The sequence below is a fragment of the Macaca mulatta genome, chromosome X (genome assembly GCF_049350105.2).
Source record: "Macaca mulatta isolate MMU2019108-1 chromosome X, T2T-MMU8v2.0, whole genome shotgun sequence".
NCBI classification, from domain to species: domain Eukaryota; kingdom Metazoa; phylum Chordata; class Mammalia; order Primates; family Cercopithecidae; genus Macaca; species Macaca mulatta.
In genome coordinates, this window is record NC_133426.1 from 32,418,891 (window position 1) to 32,437,766 (window position 18,876).

General features: G+C 33.9%; 1 protein-coding gene across 9 annotated transcripts in view; it reads right to left on the reverse strand.

Annotated features, from left to right (window-relative positions):
- DMD (dystrophin) overlaps nt 1-18,876 on the reverse strand; it is a 2,157,177-nt gene that overhangs the window by 1,414,168 nt on the left and 724,133 nt on the right. For all 9 annotated transcript variants that reach the window (XM_077988314.1, XM_077988313.1, XM_028842274.2 and 6 more), the window contains 2 exons: nt 12,869-13,110; nt 7,273-7,453 (listed from right to left, as the gene is read on the reverse strand). In XM_077988314.1, the coding sequence (XP_077844440.1) occupies nt 7,273-7,453; nt 12,869-13,110 (423 nt within the window). The remainder of the gene's footprint in view (nt 1-7,272; nt 7,454-12,868; nt 13,111-18,876) is intronic.

Sequence of the window (18,876 nt, forward strand, 5' to 3'; positions counted from 1 at the left end):
AAAAAAGAAGTTTTCTGAACCTTTTGTTTAAAAACTGCTTGTCTTTAACTCTGAAAAGAGGGAGGGGCTAAAGGGAAAAGAAGCGAGAAAAAAGAGGAGAGCAAAGGACAGACCAAGAGAGACAAAGCAAGACTATTTTGTTTCAAACAAAAGAGCTAAGTATGAAATTAGATGCTACGTTTTCTAATACACATGAGTCTATGTCAAGGGCAAACCACTTTAACTGGAAAGCAAAGTAAACAGAGACCTCTATTGAAAATTCTGAAAGACATAACTGTCATGATAAAGAGATCCCAGAACGGTCGGTTATATACGACACTTCACTGAAAAAAAAAAATCTCTCCTCTTAAAAAATAGAACTACTCAGCAAATAGGCACTTAAGCATCAGAGAATGTACAGTAGAGAGAAGGAAGACATAACTGCGCCAACCAATAAGGTAGCAACCGGCCACGTGGCCATTAAGCACTTGAAACAGGGCCAGTTTGAGTTGAGATGTTCTGTATACATAAAGACACATGAGATATTGGACAATTCATACAAAAAGAATGTAAACCTATTTCTACATTTTAAAATTTTGATTCTATGTTGAAACAATAATATTTTGAAATGGCTTTTACCTGTTTATCTGTTAATATGGTTTCTAGAACATTTAAAATTAAATATATGGCTCATATTATTTTTCTATTGGATAGTGCTTATATAGAAGCTGGAAAAGGCTCCCATGTAATCCATTTGGGGAGAGAAAGAGATGATATGTTAGTAGTCCTAATAGCGACAGCATTTAAAAACATGTAAAGTCCTGTTGAGAATATTAAATCGAGTCCAACTTGAATTCCCCATCATTACCTGTGGGGGAAAAAATGCATTACACATATGTGTAGAAGTTGAACTAATGACATATATCTACTGTGGAAAAATGCTCAACTTGAGTCTTTAATTCCATACCAACCAGATCCCACCTTTTTCCTATTCCCCGTGATCAATCTAAAGTCAAGGAGATAATGCAATCAGCAAAGGCTCCAAACTTTATTAAATAACATAGAACATGACAAAAGTAAGCATTTCTCTAAAATGTGAACACTGGAAAAGGTGTCAAGAAATAAGACAGGACCCATGATATATGATGATTAACATACTAGAAATGGTCCTTCAGATAATTAGAAGTGCAAGGAAGTTTGAGTATAACTTGAATTTCTAATGCCAACATATAAGTTGTTTCCTTAGTTTGAAATACAAGTATCTTTGTGATTAGGAATTCAATCAACATTTTAGCCCAATTTTCTATCAAAATCAATATTCTATCCTCCAATCTAAATATGCCATTTAATTACTTCACGCCTTTTTGCTTATGCCACTTGCTCTGTTGTAAGTTCCTGCTGCTCAGGCTCCATTCTTACAAAGGGCACTAGGTGTGGTCTGACATGAGTGAAATAGATGGGTTTATAGGAATTTGATGTAAGGCCACCTTAGAATTTGTTTTAAAAGTCATAAAACTCCAATGAACCAACTGAAATTGGGGTCATTTTCATAAGTACTGCTCTGTTTTTCACCTCCTGGACAATTGATTTATTTTCCAGGACAGCTGTTTTTTTTCTAACCAACTTTGTGTAAGTATAAACTACCACACTACAGAAATATTTATTAGAATGTAAGAGTTTTTTCTTTTGCTGAATTTTCCCTCTTTTTCTAAAAGTAGCTCTATCCACTTAGCAATCCTATTTTCAAAATATCCTGTTAAACTATTTTATATTTAACTAACAAATAATAATTCTATGTATTTATGGGGTATGTGATGTTTTGATCTGTGTATGCATTGTAAAATATTCGCTCATGTTAATTAACATATTAATCACCTCACCAACTTATCTTTTTTGTGATGAGGATATTAAAATCTATTCTTTTACTAATTTTGAAATACAGATTTTTATTAACTGTGCCCACCACGCAATACAAGCGATCGCTAGAATTTATTCCTCCAGTGTAAGTGAAACTTTCTAGCCTTTGATCAACATTTTCCCTTTCCCAACCTTCCTCTCCCCCGCAGTCTCTGGTAACTACCTCTTATTATGTTTCTATAATTTGACTTTTTTTTTTTATTCCTCATGTAAGTGAGATCATATAGTATTTGTCTTTCTTTGCCTGGCTCATTTCAGCTAGCGCAATGTCCTCCAGTTCCATCTACATGGTGGCAAATCACAGAAATTCCTTCTTTTTAAAGACTATATAGTATTCCATTGTGTATATATGCCATATATAGACATTGGAATATATATATATATATAACTATATATGTATATCACTATATATAATCTATATATCAGTATATATGTATATCACTATACATCTATCTATATGTGTGTGTGTATATATATATATCACATTTTCTTTATCCTTTCACCCTGTGATAGACATTTAGGTTGTTTCCACATCTTGGCTGTTATGAATAATGCTGAAACGGATATGGCATGGACAACAAAAGCAAAAACAGACAAATTAGATTGCATCAAACTAAAAAGCTTCTGCACAGAAAACAAAACTATTAACAGAGTGAAGAGGCAGCTCACAGATCAAGAGAAAATATTTGCAAATCAAATATCTAGTAAGGGGTTAATATCCAAAATATATAGAAAACTCACAGAACTCAACAGCAAGAAAACAAATAACCTGATTAAAAAACGGGCAAGGGATATGAACAGACATTTCTTGAAATAAGAGGCACCAATGGCCAACAGATATGTGATAAAATGCTCAACATCTATAAACATCAGAAAAATGTAAAAATCACAACGATGTGTTACCTTACATATGTTAAAATGAGAACAGCCACTTTCAAAATAATGAAAGATAAATGTTGGAGAGGCTGTGAAGAAAAGAATACTTGTACACTGTTGGTGGGAATGTAAATTAGTACAGCCATTTTGGAAAACAGTATGAGGTTCCTGTCACATAATTTGTGTGTGTGTGTGTGTGTGTGTGTGTGTATATATATATATGTGTGTGTGTGTGTGTGTGTATGCATATGTATACACACACACACTACGTATATATACATATATACATATATATATATGTATAGCTTTAACTTGGCATTTAGCAAGTTTTCCCATGATTCTTCAGGTCAGTGAACAATTCTTCTATCTCACAATGAGCACATAGCTTGCTTAAATAAATATGTCTGCTATTCTTGCTCTTGATGGTATTGATAAAAATAACACAATTTTAAAAGGAACATTTACAGTTTATCTGTTTTCTGGAGTGAAGGAGCAATGCAACAGAGTATGTGTCTACTGGAACAAAAGATTCCTTTGCCTAGATGTATTAAAAATAAAATTTAAAAATAAAAAATTAAATTTTAATAAAGTAAATGAGGTCAATTTCCTGACCTGCAGCTAGAAAAGTTAGTTCACATCAATCTTTGTTTTAATTCCCAGTCTCAGCGTCCTAACAGGGAGGGGTAGAGACAAACCACAGAGCTTAAAATTATGGCCATGGAGAGCATCCTTGCTGCCTACCCTAAAATTTTCTTCTACTGTCTCTGTAAGAGGTAAAAGTTATTTTCTTTCAATTCTGGCAAGAATATCTTCCCCACTACATCTCCCCAGATCGTCACATCTTCAAGGGTTGAACTGGTTTTCCTTAATCTTATCACAACTGTAGTTTAAGGTTCAATGGACTCTCCTCTGTGTGGCTATTCTTTCCACAAGTCTTCCTGCTTCTCCTCAGACTTGTATTCCATTTCTCCCTTACATACCAGCTAGAGGGTTTTTCAAAAATACAAATAAGGTTACTTAATTTCCTCAATTGAAATTCTTTTGGAAATGTCAACTGCTCTTAAAATCCAAACCTCTTATAGAAGTTTATGGGGGCCTTGAGCCATTCTACCCTCATCTTGTCCTAATCTTTCCTTGATTTTTTACGTTCCAGCCCTTCTGGCCTCCCTTATGTCTTTTGGACATACCAAGCCCTCATTTTTCACCTTTGGTTATTTGTGTTTCTTTTCATTTCTCCTAATGTCCTTTCTCCAACTTATCACACAGCTGGCACCTGCACATTCTCCAGGTTTGGCTCTAACATCATCTCCCCAGAATCACGGTTTCAGACCCCAAAGTAATTATATTCTGTAATAATATTCAGATATTCAATTTTATTATCTTTCTTTCAATAAGCTCCATGAAGACATATTGCTCTTGATTTTCTCCACCAAGTATATTACCTAGTGCCCAGCACTTTTATGGCATATACCAGGTGTTCAAAAATATTTCTTGAATTTATTAGTGAATAAGTGAGCAAGACACTGTTCTGAAAGAAATCTAATGGTGTAGAACAGAAGAGAATCATTTTGAAACTTTAGAACAGACAAAACACTGGCTATGTCATAACTAATATTGCCATTTTCTCCATTTTTGCAAAACTAAACCAAACCAACAAAATCCCTAATAATCATGGTGACATGATTTCCACATTGCTAATGAAAGAAACTCAAATTATATCCCAAACATTTTTCCTTATTTACATTTAGAAATAAGTGTTCATTTTTATCTTTGTTGAAACAATTATCTACAACAGACTAGATGCTGTGTTTCTATATTCATCTAGCATATAACACGGGTTTACTGGTCTTCAGTTTCTAGAAAAGTATTTTATCAATTGTCATGGGAAACAATTCCACCCCCTCATCCTCCCAGACCTAGGCAACCACTAATCTTATTTCTGCCTCTACAGATTTGCCTATTGTGGTCATTTTATATCAAGAGAATCATATAACATATGGTCTTTTGTGACTGGCTTCTTTCGCTTAGCATAATGTCTTCAAGGGTAATCCATACTGTAGCGTGTATCAGTACTTCATCCCTTTTTATTACTCAGTAACATTGCCTTGTATGGATGTGCCCGTTTTCTTCATATACTCATCAGTGGATGGGCATTTGGGTTTGTTCTATGTTTTGGCTATTATGCATAATGTTGTTATGAACATTCATGTATATGATCTAGTTCTTACAGCATCCCATTATCCATCCTTTCAGTTATTCAAACCTCATTAGCTTACCTGTGACATAGGTGTAATAAAAAACAAATACTCAATGTGTTTCTCTCTGAGGGTTAGGTAAAATGATGTACAAATTAGTTATGTATAGACTAAAGAGTACTTTGAAAATAGAAAGAGTTTTATCTTTTTATATTATTTTCTCGTATCACTTATGTCAGATAACGACTACCAATTCCTTATACCATTTCTCACCACTGAAAGTATATTTTAAAAGCCAGGTTTTTGTGTGAAAAAGCTAGTTTAAAAAAGTAAAGAGGAAATAAATGTCATTATGGGTGCCTAGGCACTTCCGTTGGCTCTTATTTCCTGCATACTTAGTATGTCCGAAGTACTGTGGAGTAACACAAGAAATGAGATTTGCTCCCTGGTGCCAATTTGGGGACAATGCTTACACATGTGCAGTTATTTGAAATAATTACAAATTAACAAAATAAACTGCTATGTAATTTCACATGCTACATTTTTCATTCACTATATATATTCCATATTTAATTAAAGGGTTATTTATTAATCTAGACAAGCATTCCAAAAGGGTGAATAATAACATTCAAGATGTGCTGGTAGAGTGGAAATGGGGACAACTTATTTAAATATAAATGCAGTGAAAAAGTTAGGAAGATTTATAAACAATCATCATGTGTAGGTATGCAATTTAAAAGAGAAGACAGATGATAGTGATAGATGGACAGATAGCTGTATGAACAGAGATGATATACTGTTACATATTTATTCTGTGACATCATAGACAAATCTCAATTACCAAACCTTGCTATTCTGAACATCTTTAAAGTAAACTATAAAAAGTTGAACTTTAATGTGATTAAGAGGAATATATAAAGTAATTTCCAGTGGAAAGACACTTTTGCCCAACAATTACTGCATAGCCACTAAGTGTATTTAACTTTAAGGGGGGGGGGGGTTATGTATTGTATGACAAGTGAAAATACATTATTGTTAAATAGGTCAATATTTGAAAATCTAGGACATTTAAAATATTTTCCCAAATTGATTTTACAGAGGCACAGCAACGAGTATACTGAAATCCACTAGAGGGAGCTGGTATTATTTATAAAGTTTTACTACCTGTACAGGAAAATAAACCTCTTAGCAAAAACGACTTTGAAGTACAAAAAAAAAAAAAAAAAGTATCCTTTGCTTTATTTAGTTCATTTCATTTTCATAAAAATGAAAAGCTGGGAAATGAGAAAAGCTTTGTGCACCACCACATTAATTCTGGAAATGATATTATACGGTGAATTCTTTAAATATTTACAAAGAAAAGCAATAGGATAATGTATTCTCCAACTAATTAAAGTTGTAGTAGAAAACAAACACATGTTCCTGTGCTTCTCATAACAAATTTGGGGCAGAGATTTTTTTTCAGAAAAATACTTTTATCTTAATGCCTTCAAACCCAATTTTACTCAATAATTTTTTGTGTGTGCACATGAACACATATATGCATGTATATAGTGAATCAAAAACCCATATACTATTTCATAAAGGTGGTCATGAATCTGTCTCTGAAAAGAATGTCTTAAAATTAAGATGATGAGTAGGGATATTTTGGAGCAAATACTATGTATTAACATCATCTTATTAAAGCAATTCAGTGAGAGACAAAAGAAACATCTTGAAAAATTTGCTAGTCACATGGTATGAATTTGCATAATTGCTCCACTTTTATCTTTTATCATCAAAGGAAAAAATAGGATTTATGTAATTATAGTGATCCAGTAGTAAAATGTAGCCCAAAGAATAATTTGTCCTTTGCTTAGTTTCAGTTGCCACATGTATGCTAAAGCTATAATACTCTTCAGATAAACTGACAGAAGTATTAGAAGATGCCTAGCAAATATCCTTGTATGTACAGCGAGCTAGACTTAATGAAAGTGTATTCATATGACCTCAACTGCTCTTTTATTTTCTTCTATATTCAAAACATCTGATTTTGAAATCTACAATCCACCAAGGAGAAGCTATGCCCACATAAAACATCTTTTATTTGTTTCTCAAAGTCAGATATTATTGTGAGGACAAAAAAAAAAAAAATTCTAAAGACAGCTTATCTGCTACACCAGTATTTCATTCCTTGTTAATATAGGTTGTAGGGAGAACGGTTCCATTGACAGAAATCATTGTTTCATGTTAGTACTTTCCGGATTTCCCCACAAATAACCAATTTGGAAAATGTCAAGTTAGCCATTTTAGGCTTTTTACTTACTTGTCTGTAGCTCTTTCTCTCTGGCCTGCATATCAGAAAAGACTTGGCTAAAATGATTTGTAAAGGCCACAAAGTCTGCATCCAGGAACATGGGTCCTTGTCCTTTCTCTTTCAAAGTTATGCTTTGAATTTTTAATCGTTCAATTTGAGGTTGAAGAGCTGATAGCCTGTTGACTTCATCCTGTGCCATAGAATATGGAAAGTAACACTTTTACTTTGCATACATTACATTTTGTAAAAGAAGGTATTAAAAAGCAGTAAGGCAAGTTTAGCTTAATACCCTTGACAAATATCTGATAAAAAAATATCCATGACAGTGTAGACAAGCCTCTATCACAGACCATCCATTTAAGGATACATTGGCTCTTTGTTCAGTACGTATCATCCTATATAATGATATTTAAATTTCAAGATGACATAATGTAGAGCATTAATGGGTATGAATGTGTGCAGTGGAAAAGTACTATGCATGACCTTCAATCCTTTCCATAAATCAAACATAGGTGTTTGGCTGCTCCCCTTTTATATCAAAATGATGTGCCTTTGCTTCAAATACTAAGCTCACTCAACAATATTTTCTCATTTGTGCAAAATATGAATTTTATATATATACCTATATATGTATACATCTAAATTATAAATATATTTTTATATAATTATATAGATTACATACAAACATATATATAATCTATATAATACTTATATGTATGTATGTATACACACACATAAAAATATATCTATAATCTTCTATCTTTTGTATGGTCTCATTACTTCTCCTGACCAAACAGGCAACCGCCACTTTTTTTTTTTTTTTTTTTGAGACAGAGTCTTGCTCTCCTTGCCCAGGCTGGAGAGCAATGGCATGATCTTGGCCCATTGCAACCTCCACCTTCCAGGTTCAAGTGATTCTCCTGCCTCAGCCTCTGAGTAGCTGGGATTACAGGCATCCGCTACCATGTTCAGCTCTTTTTTGTATTTTTAGTAGAGACACGGTTTCACTATGTTGGCCAGGCTGGTCTCAAACTCCTGACCTCATGATCCGCCCACCTTGGCCTCCCCAAGTGCTGGGATGACAGGTATGAGCCACCGTGCCTGGGCAATTGCCACTATTTAAATTACTGTGACTCTCCACATTTCTTCTTGTTGTCCTGGCATAATTATTAGTAGCACCCTCTTTTGCTCTCCATAGTACCCTGGATTGTATGATAAAATCACATGAACACTGCTATGCTGTCAGCTCATGTGGCTACGGGTCACCTGAAATGCAGTTGGTCCAAATTTAGATGCATTGAAATTACAAAATACGTTTAATTCTGAAGAAAGCTGAGAACATAATCTCAAAGTTTTAAAATAGTGATTAAACTTTGAAATAATATGTTTGATAAATCAGTTTAACTAAAATGTACTATTGAAATTCATTTACTGCTTCTTTATCCTTTCCTAATGTAGTTTCTAGACCATTTTAAGTTACATATGCGGCTTGAATTCGTGGCTAGCACTGTATTTCTTTTGGTCATGCTATTCTCTACATAAATGTTTTCATGCTCTTGTTTCCAGTGAAGTTGGATTTTTTTTATTTAATACACATATAATTTGAACTGAGAAAGTTTTCACTGCCCTTTTTAAAAGGTTTATCATGGCTGCTTACTTATAATTCATATATATGCAGTCTTTAGAAAAAAATATTTGAAAATTAGTTACTATTTAATATGTAAAAACAGGATAATTGAAATTTAAAAATTGGAACATGAGCGTATTAGAAGAGAAAATGGAAAGAATTATAGCAATTCTGAAATGAATTTAAATCTGAGCTTCCTGAAAATCAAAGTGAAAAGGCAAAAAAAAAAAAAAAAAAAAAAAAAAGTATTTATGGAAGCATTCATATTCTTTTGGAGAGAGAGTAACTTTTGTCTTAGGAGTGGCTGAGAAATTTATCACATAAATTCTGTCATGGTTGCAAGACTAACTAATGCACAATGCCACTTATTCTCATGTTAAAAAATATAAATACAGCTTTCAGAGGAATGTGTTTATGTGGTTATAACAGTATGAGTTGATTCAGGTAAAATAATCTCTGACGATTCAATCTTTTTGATGGGTGAAGATTAAAGATGTTTAGCAAAATGGGGAGGTGGCCTGTATTTCTCATTCAAATATAAATCCTCTCAAACAAGTGCTAGAAAGTTGGTATATATCCATGGATAAGAAATAAGACAAGAGGTAAAGGGTAATATTCTGTATTTACAGTACAGAAATATATACACGTACTTTGTATACTAGATTTACAAATGGCAGCATTGGCATCTACTATGAACCTGATTTATAATTGGTCCAGATAGAGGGCTGCCATTCTTCCTGTTCAGGTGGCTATAGAAAGAGCCAACATTATGGCCAAGTGTGCTCTGAAAAACAAAAGGGACTTTGAAACTAATAAAACATTTGGGCAAACGTTCAGTTGAGACCTTAACATTCTGAGAATAAATCATAGAAGACATAATTTTCAACTGAAGTATTCAGCATTTGAAAAGATGTTAACAATCAGCCATTATCTCCATAAAAGGATTTGGTATAGTTGGTCTTCCAGAGTATGGTATCTACTTTAAATCTGTTTATCCTTTAAAATTATATGCTTATCTCATGGAAGCTTTTGTATTTTTCTCAGGAAAGGGTTCATGAATTTCTTCCAATTCTGATAAGGCTCTCTAACCTCCAGAATATTAAGAACCAGTTCTGCCAAGCATTAGAATATGAGCTAAATATGCACTCTAATGTTATAAAACTCCAAATAAAAGAAAATGCTGTGAAACATGTTATAATTTATTTGCCTATCACTAATCACAGCAGAACAGTATATATATTTGCCCTTGTATGAATAATATTAAGCTTATCTTGCTAAATATTTTACCTAAAGTGATTCTTCAAATTAACAGGCACCAATGGGTCTGAGAGAAAGAGTAAGGGGTGATAAAGAGGTGACAACAGAATTTGGAATTTTGTGGCTGGATGCAGTAAAAGAAATATTTTCCCTTAGGATGACTTCCTCAACCTCCAGACGATATTTACTATATAAAACCTCTGGTGATCTCCATTTGCTCCTCAAATTAAGACCAAGATACTAGCAGGTCCCAGAAGTCAATGGTTTGTCTCCTATATGCCTGCCTTTTCCTCTTCAACTCTCCTCTCATTCCTCTGCCCCCCTATGTTCAGCATTTGCAATGGTCTTCATTCAGGTGCTTGGCCTTTATTGCTCCCTCTCGCCATGTTCCTTCCGCCTGGAGTCTTTCGCTTCACCATTCTCTTACCTAATTCCAACTCATCACAAAAGTCTCAACTCAAATGCTCCTCTCTCAAGGAAGATGCCCTTGGTGGCCCTATCAGGTTCGTTTTTCCGTGTTAGTCATTCTCCCAAAGCTTTGCATCTTTGTTTAAACAACTGATCCTAGCAGGAAATTTAAAAATATTGATTCCATTAGTTCATATCTCTCTCCTCTGCTTTCCATAAATACACTAAAAGCAGGGTCCTTGTAATGCTCACTATAATATTCCCAAAACTTAGTGCTATGGGGTGAATGGTGTCTTCCAAAATTCACATGTTGAATGAAGTCCTAACCATCGGTGAGACTGCATTTGGTGATAGGACTTTTAAGAAGTAATAATGTTTATATGAGGTCATCAGGGTTGGGGGGTGGTGCCTAATCCCTTAGGGATTGGTGACTTTATAAAAGGAGGCAGAGAGAAAGAAAGAAAGAAAAATAGCCCTCTTTCTCTCTCTCTCCATGTATACACACAGAGGAAAGCCATGTGAAGACAGAGTGAGAAGCTGGTCATCTGCAATCCAGGAAGACAGCCTTTACCAGAAGATGAAGCTGAACCCTGCCAAACCTTGGTCCTAGACTTTCTTGCTTCTAGAACTCAGAAAATAAACCTGTGTTGTTTAAGCCACCCAGTCTGTGGTATTTGTTGTGGTAGCATGAGCTGATTAATACACTCAGTAGCATTCTTAGAAACATTAGAGATACTTTATATATATATATATAATGCATAAATGTACTGTGTAGGTACTGTTACTAACTACGATATCTGAATCTCAAGAATCAGGTAAGGTAACATCAGACTTTTGTTGCAAGAAATAATGTATTTGTATTATTCCTGTGATTCATAGGGAAAATGGCATGGGCTCTATTCTTAAATTACAAAATGTATCTAAATGTAGAAATTTCTTAGATGTGTGTATTTGCCTAATAAGTCAAGTGCCTTATCCAAGGTATTCTTTATCCAAAAGTATACTTTCTGAGTTTATTTCCTCAGCAAACTAACGTAAGAACAGAAAACCTAGTAATGCTACAGGTCCAATATTTGAAGAACCATCAAATCCTTCAATTGTTTTTCTCTTCAATATAACTTTGCATTTCTCATCACTTTTTGGGTCCAATACCTTTTCTAAATCAACCTTGTCACTTTTCCCTGTCTATTCTACCTTTATTTAAACCATTCTTTTTACATTATGCAAATGAATCTCCATTCCTTGTCTTCTGTATTAAATGTAATCCTCTCCATCTATCACTAAAGGTTCATCCTGGAAATGTTTTAGTCCATCCTCTAATCAGTTTCTCATTCCCCGTGAAAAGTACATAGCTCATAGTAACAATGACAACAGTTTAGGCTATTTTCATTATTATACAGCTCTTGTTTTCTCACACTTGAAGGCATAATATCTTTTCATCTCTTTCTCACACCCTTTTGTCCACTTATATCTTGTTTGCTCCTCCAGATCCACTGTCCACTCTTCTCCTGTAACCCAGGAGACTGATATTTACAGATGACAGTTCCTTGTCCTTTGCCTTACGATTAAGTTTAGAGCCCTGACAAGATTCTGGAGGCAGGGAAGAAAGAGAAGTGGGGTGTTTATTTTTCTGACTCCATTTCTATGAGGATTCCTTAAGCTGGCCATGCTGCTTTTACCATGAGGATCTGACTCTCTCCTTCTGAGTTTTTATAACTTCTCTCTCCCTGATCCTTTCTGGCCTAAAAGAGGTAAGAACTCTGAAGCTGGGTTACTACACTATCCCGTGTGGTTCCTCTATACACCAGCCACATTTAAAAAGTATCTCTTTGTAAAGAAACTTTCCTCAAATTATCCTAATTTGAGAGGTCCATCAGTTTTAAATATTTTCCTTATGTATCCAATTACATTGCATCCAAGCTTGTTGTTGACCCGTGTTTCCAACTATTTCCATGGATTCCATTTTTTCAACATATGACTATGTTTCACTAGTCGCAAAGAAAGAGTTCCTAAGTAGAGGCCATTTTTTATAGGATACACGTGGTTTCCACACTCCTAATCTACCTCATGCTTTTGCAAACCGACACAATCAATTAGCTCTGTGTAACTACGCCAAATACAATTTTAGAATCCGGGTATCTATGTCTTACATATTTAAACTGATTTTTGTTGCTTACATTTTGAACTTTATTGTGCTCAGCTAAATCCTAAAAGGTGAATGTTTCATTACTAAATAATTTGTTATGGTCTTCTTGGAAATTGCCAAGAAATACCTATTAATATTCTCCAAACGGAAGGAGGAAAGATTCTTACCTTACATATTTTTAACTGACTTTTAATTGCTGTTGGCTCTGATGGGGTGGTGGGTTGGATTTTCAACCAGTTTTCAGCAGTAGTTGTCATCTGCTCCAATTGTTGTAGCTGATTATAGAAAGTGATGATGTTGTTCTGATACTCCAGCCAGTTAAGTCTCTCACTTAGCAACTGGCAGAATTCGATCCACCGGCTGTTCAGTTGTTCTGAGGCTTGTCTGATGCTATCGGCATTAACACCCTCTAGAAAGAAAAAAAATAATTAAATATATCCCCTGAACCCACAGACTGAAAGAAATGATCTGAAAACCAACACATCCTAATTATAAAAGTATTCACCACATGATTTCAAACCAAATCAATTATTTTCTAAGATATAAATGTGTAAATATGATTTCAGATTATTCATTGTAATTATTAGACTTGTATCACAATAAAGATTATCAATGCCATCAAGTAATAAATAAGACATAAGATGTAGAAAAGTAGAATGTATTTAAATAAAATATTAAATAAAAATTTAAATAAAAACAAAAGTGCTCAAAGCTCTGATGGGAGCTGGAAGGCTGATCATGAACAAGTAAGATTTTGGATGTTTTCAGATACATTTTAAGTATCATGCACATTACTCAAATATACTTCCCCGAACTAACTTACATTTTTAATTTTTAAAATGGGCTTGGAAATTAGTTTAAATAGTATTTTCATCATTTTAAAAAGAGGAAACTAATTATCCAAGATTAACTATTCTTTATTTCATTTATAGAAGACTAGAAATAAACAGACTGTCAGCTGGGCGTGGTGGCTCACGCCTATAAGCCCAGCACTTTTGGAAGTCGAGGCAGGTGGATCACAAGGTCAGGAGATCAAGACCATCCTGGCTAACACCGTGAAACTCCGTCTCTACTAAAAATACATAAAATTAGCCGGGTGTGGTGGTAAGCACCTGTCATCCTAGCTACTCAGGAGGCTGAGGCAGGAGAATGGTGTGAACCCAGGAGGTGGAGCTTGCAGTCAGCCGACATTGCACCACTGCACTCCAGCCTGGGCAACAGAGCAAGACTCCATCTCAGGTTGTCCATGGATCCAAGTAAGTAAAACAAGTACTAGGATAAATAATCTTTCTAATATGAAACATTTTAAAATTTATAAATGTAGAAGTTCATCTGACAGTTTTAAAATCATCTATAGTAATACCAAACCCAGAAAACTTTATCAAGGGAAAAATGGAAACACAAGCACATCACTGTCACCATTACCATTCTGGAGTACCTACTATGTACCATGGAATATGCTATGTCCTTTCATATATGATGAATGCCAATCCAAGTACATATTATTCCACACATAGCATGAAAGCATGGCAATATCATGCTATGCTATGGGTTAAAATATTCAAATTCTCTAAGGTTAGTTTACAAAATATAGACTTTCTTAGATTTATTAGCTTATGTAGTTTTCTTAATGACAGAATATAAAAGAGAAAATAGATTAAATATATCATGCATTTTTAAACATAGCTACATTAGCACTGGTAACTTTCTTATGCTTTTGAAATACTGAATATTTAAATGTTTTATAGTCTCTCATTTACCTACAGGGATCTCAAAAGAACATGAACTCACCATAAGTTTCTTTCTCTAGGTTAAAATACCTAAAAGGTAGAAGAGTAGGTTGGTAGTAGAAGAGTAGGTTGCCTAAGATAATCTACTCTTATAAATGTTCATTTCACTTAATTTTCTGGTAATATAATTTAGTTAAAGGGAAGCTAAGTTCTTAAAAAGTCTGAAGAGCATCTCTAGAAACATAAGGCCTGTGGTTTTGTTAACTTGTACATGCCTCCCACTTTATCCTTTTTAAAGACTAAAAAATATATAGATGTGAATTCAACAACTATATTATTTTATCCTCTTTCACTTCCCTCTGCCCTAATATTCTAATGTTCTATTTGTCATAAAGATATTAATGTTGCCAAACCATGTCCCTCAATTCATTTGAAACACAACTGTAACTTTACTAATTTCAAAGCATAATGCTTCTCAGGATGGCGGTGAAGGAGACAAACTTTACAAATATTATTGTCAACTATTTTCCCCTCCTTCTTCCTTGATATATTTTTAACGAGATACAATGGAAATAATAGAATGTAGAAAGAGAATATATATATGGCTCCATATATCTAACTATAAAAGAAGTCCATGATTTGTGGGAGCTAAATATTCTAATATCCTCCTAATACTTAAGGAATAAATTGGTCTTACTGAGACATCTGCACATGTGGTATGACATGCTGTTTTTGATTGTTGGATTTTGAGGAGTGATCAAAAATTGTACCAAAATATTTTTTAAGCGATACCATTAAGTAACTGTAGTTAGAAAATGACCACATTTGGTATAAAGTATAAGAGAAGAATAAGAAACTTCAATCGTATGAGCACTCTGTTTGTAAAAAGTATTATGATAAAACCTTAACATTTCTGGAAAATAAAAAGGTATAATTAAAAAATATACTGGACAGAATTTTAAAATTATGTTACTTAATAACAAAAAAATGTGGCATAGATCTAAATGATCAGATATTTAGGAGAAGTATTTTCGGCATATGTTGAACTTGAACAAGTAGTTAGAAGTCCATGAAGGGTGAAAAGTCAACATAAGCCAGCCATTAAATAGTCAAAAAAGAAATGCTAAATTAAAGGGATTGATAGACTGATGCTAGATTGAGTCGTATTTAACACTTGTCTAAATGAGAAGGGAATCCAGAGAGAAATCACTTTGTGTCCCTGAGAAAGGTCAACAATACAAATCGTAGCAGATGAAAAAATAAAACTGTAAGTTGATTTTCAATATGGATATGTTAATTTTATAAAACGATAAAACTATAGTGAAAATACCAATAGGTTCTGCAGTATCTATTAAAATCTAGGGATGGGTTTTAACGAGTCATTGTTGATCTTTACACAAAACTCTGTGTTTTGTCCCCCAAAAATGTTGCAATATAACACATAACACGGTAAAAGAAATTTAAATGAAGAAAAGTCAACTTTGTAAAAATTCATAACACTGATATTTATAACTGAATGCAGGCAATTAAAATGCAGTGATAGATCAAAGAACAACTTCCATAATAGCAAAAAGGGGGAGGCAGGCAGAAAGGCAGATAAATGACCAGTGAGAATTCTGATGTTAAAGAGATGGGAGTTCAAATTTGATGCCCCTTACTAGATGTGTGAAATGGGTTCAATTATTTAATTTCACTGGATCTCATTTTCCTCATCCATGAAATGAGGATTAAAAATAGAATCAACCTCATAGGATACTTATCAAAGTTCTGAGTTAACATATATAACTTACTTATAACAAACGCTCACACATACTAGGCAACAAAGACATATCAGACAATGTCATATAGAGGAAATGAAAAAGAATATTCAGAAAACAAGAGACCAGATCTCTTGTGCAAAAATTAGGGGGAGAGGGAGTCTTCTTAATGACTGAGACAGACCATATATAAAAAGTTAATAATACTATTTTAAAATTAGTCCTAATTTTATATAATACAGGACTAATATGGGATATAGAAGGTGTATTCATACATTTCTTAAAGACGTTTTACCAATAACCAGGGATCCTTTGAGCCCAGGAGTTCGAGGCTGCAGTGAGCTATGATCGCATCACTGTATTCTAGCCTGGGCAACAGAGCAAGACCCTGTCTCTAACTAAAATAACAATAAAAAGAGTTTATTTGAGAATCCTGGATTTTGCCACATTTATAACCATTTGAGACTGAAGTTACAAAGAAACCAAAAATTTCAAAAAGACAATGCAGAAATTTCTAGCTGTTACTAGAAAAGACATAATGTTGGCCACAGATAATCAGAAGTCGTGTTATGAAGGATTTGTATGCAAACACTATATTAATTCATTGTGAATATGTTGCCCGCTCAATAAGGGCATAAACTGTCCTTCTAAACTATAAACTCCTCTAGGAAATGTCTCCACTGGCAGTATCTGATAGAATTCTCAGCTTTGAGTAGAAAGAAAATAACTACACTGTACTCATGAACTCATTCAATACCAAATCAATAATGTACTCTATATGAATATAAAAATTATGAGACCAATGTACACTGAAGCCAAAAGCCATATACAAACAAGCACACCATCTCTCTTGCATCAAATTTGCTTTAAAATACTTGGGCAGGGGATGGGAAGCACTGTCACATGTCACATTACTTAATGTATCTCTCTTAAAATTAGAAATGCTATTACTTCAACTTTGTAAATTAATTGACCATTTAGATGCCAGGACTACTGTTGATTTTCTAAGAAAGACCATTAAAACCTTTCTAGAATAAAAAAGGGTTCAAAGTGTTTTCCAAGAAAATATTTGCATATGGATAATTTTGTTATTATATATAATTGTTTTATGCGTATTTCATAGAATTATGCTCCTTGGCTGGATGCAAAATTGTAAGTTTTTTTCAGAGTTTGTAAGTGTAAATATCTGAAAAGTTTTAGGTATCAATCATCTGAGCATCTGTTTTCTAATTTTGTGTTAGCTATTTAAGAATACAAATACTAACACACCAGGCATTATGAACAATACTTATGGAAACCATTTTGTTGTAGCACATTAGAATCTCAGGGATAATGGATCATAATCCATTCACATCTCATATTCTAAACAACCCCTGAAATAGTCTATGAATAAATATATTGCACCCAGAGGAAATGGATCATTACTTGAAGTGCATCCATTAATTTTATTACTTGTGTACAGTGCATAACAGACTGTTAGAATAATTTTAATTGTGCACCACCTTCCATGCAAGTACTTCAGAACTGCCACTTAAAGTGAAGTATTTCTCATCAACTATATTCATCATTAGCCATGAAGCCAGGGTAGAATAATGCAAGACCAGTGTTTCCAGAGCTCTTGAATTAAAAGAATATTTGGAATAGAAACTTGAAATAAAGCTGCTAATAAACAGTCTCCTATTTTTGTTGCACTTTAAGTGAGGGTAATTACAAGTTCATTCAGCATTCAATATAATAGCCTAAAATGTAATAGAGATATATTCAAAACCCTTGAAGACAAGTTCTGAGGCTAAATTTTAGAGGCTTCTGTGACCACACTGACTTAAAGTAATAGCTTTTAAAAATTAATGGTATATATGAAAGAAATAGCCCTAGTGAGGGCAATATAAATTTTACTAATATAGCCCTTTGGCTTTATTTTCAAACATCATAAAATTAGAAAAAAGTCAGATTTCTACTCATATTTGTTTTTGCCACTCATTTCCTACAACAACAGTGACAACAACAGTCTCTTCCTTTCACACACATGGACACACACACGTCTGCACATGGAAGTTCACCCGCACATGCACGCCGTGCGCACACACACCCACAGAGGCTCTGCCTTTTGGAGATCAGAGTTAAACCAAGAAAAATGTGCCTGTCAATTAACAACATTTATTGAATGTGAACTCTGTGTAGAGCATTATACTAAGTGTCATGTGGAGAAAGAAGAAATATAAATCAAACTACCCAGTACTGAGGAAGGAATAAGAGAAGAGGAAATATATATGCAACTGTGAAAGGCTACTCATTCATGATGGAGGGGCTAGGTTACTACAAATGGTACAACCTCCAAGCCACATTTGTATACAGACTATTTGCAATATGTCTTGCCCTTAAAATATATGATTAGAAGAGCTGCTGTTACTGAAAACCTTTCCAGTGATCATGAGGGTTTTAGCTTTGAGATGAGCCAAACTCTCGCCCATCTGACAAAACGTGGTTGCCTACCTCAAAAAACATAATTCATGTGAAATTATCTAATGAGCTATGAACCAAAATACAAGAAATAAAAGACAGTTACTTGGTTAATGTTATAGATAAGAAGAGCCCTCGTCAGTGTTATTCTGTGCCATTTAATTACAACAGTTAGCATACTTATTATTAGGTATCACCTTAAACACTATAATCTAGCACTGAGGGAAT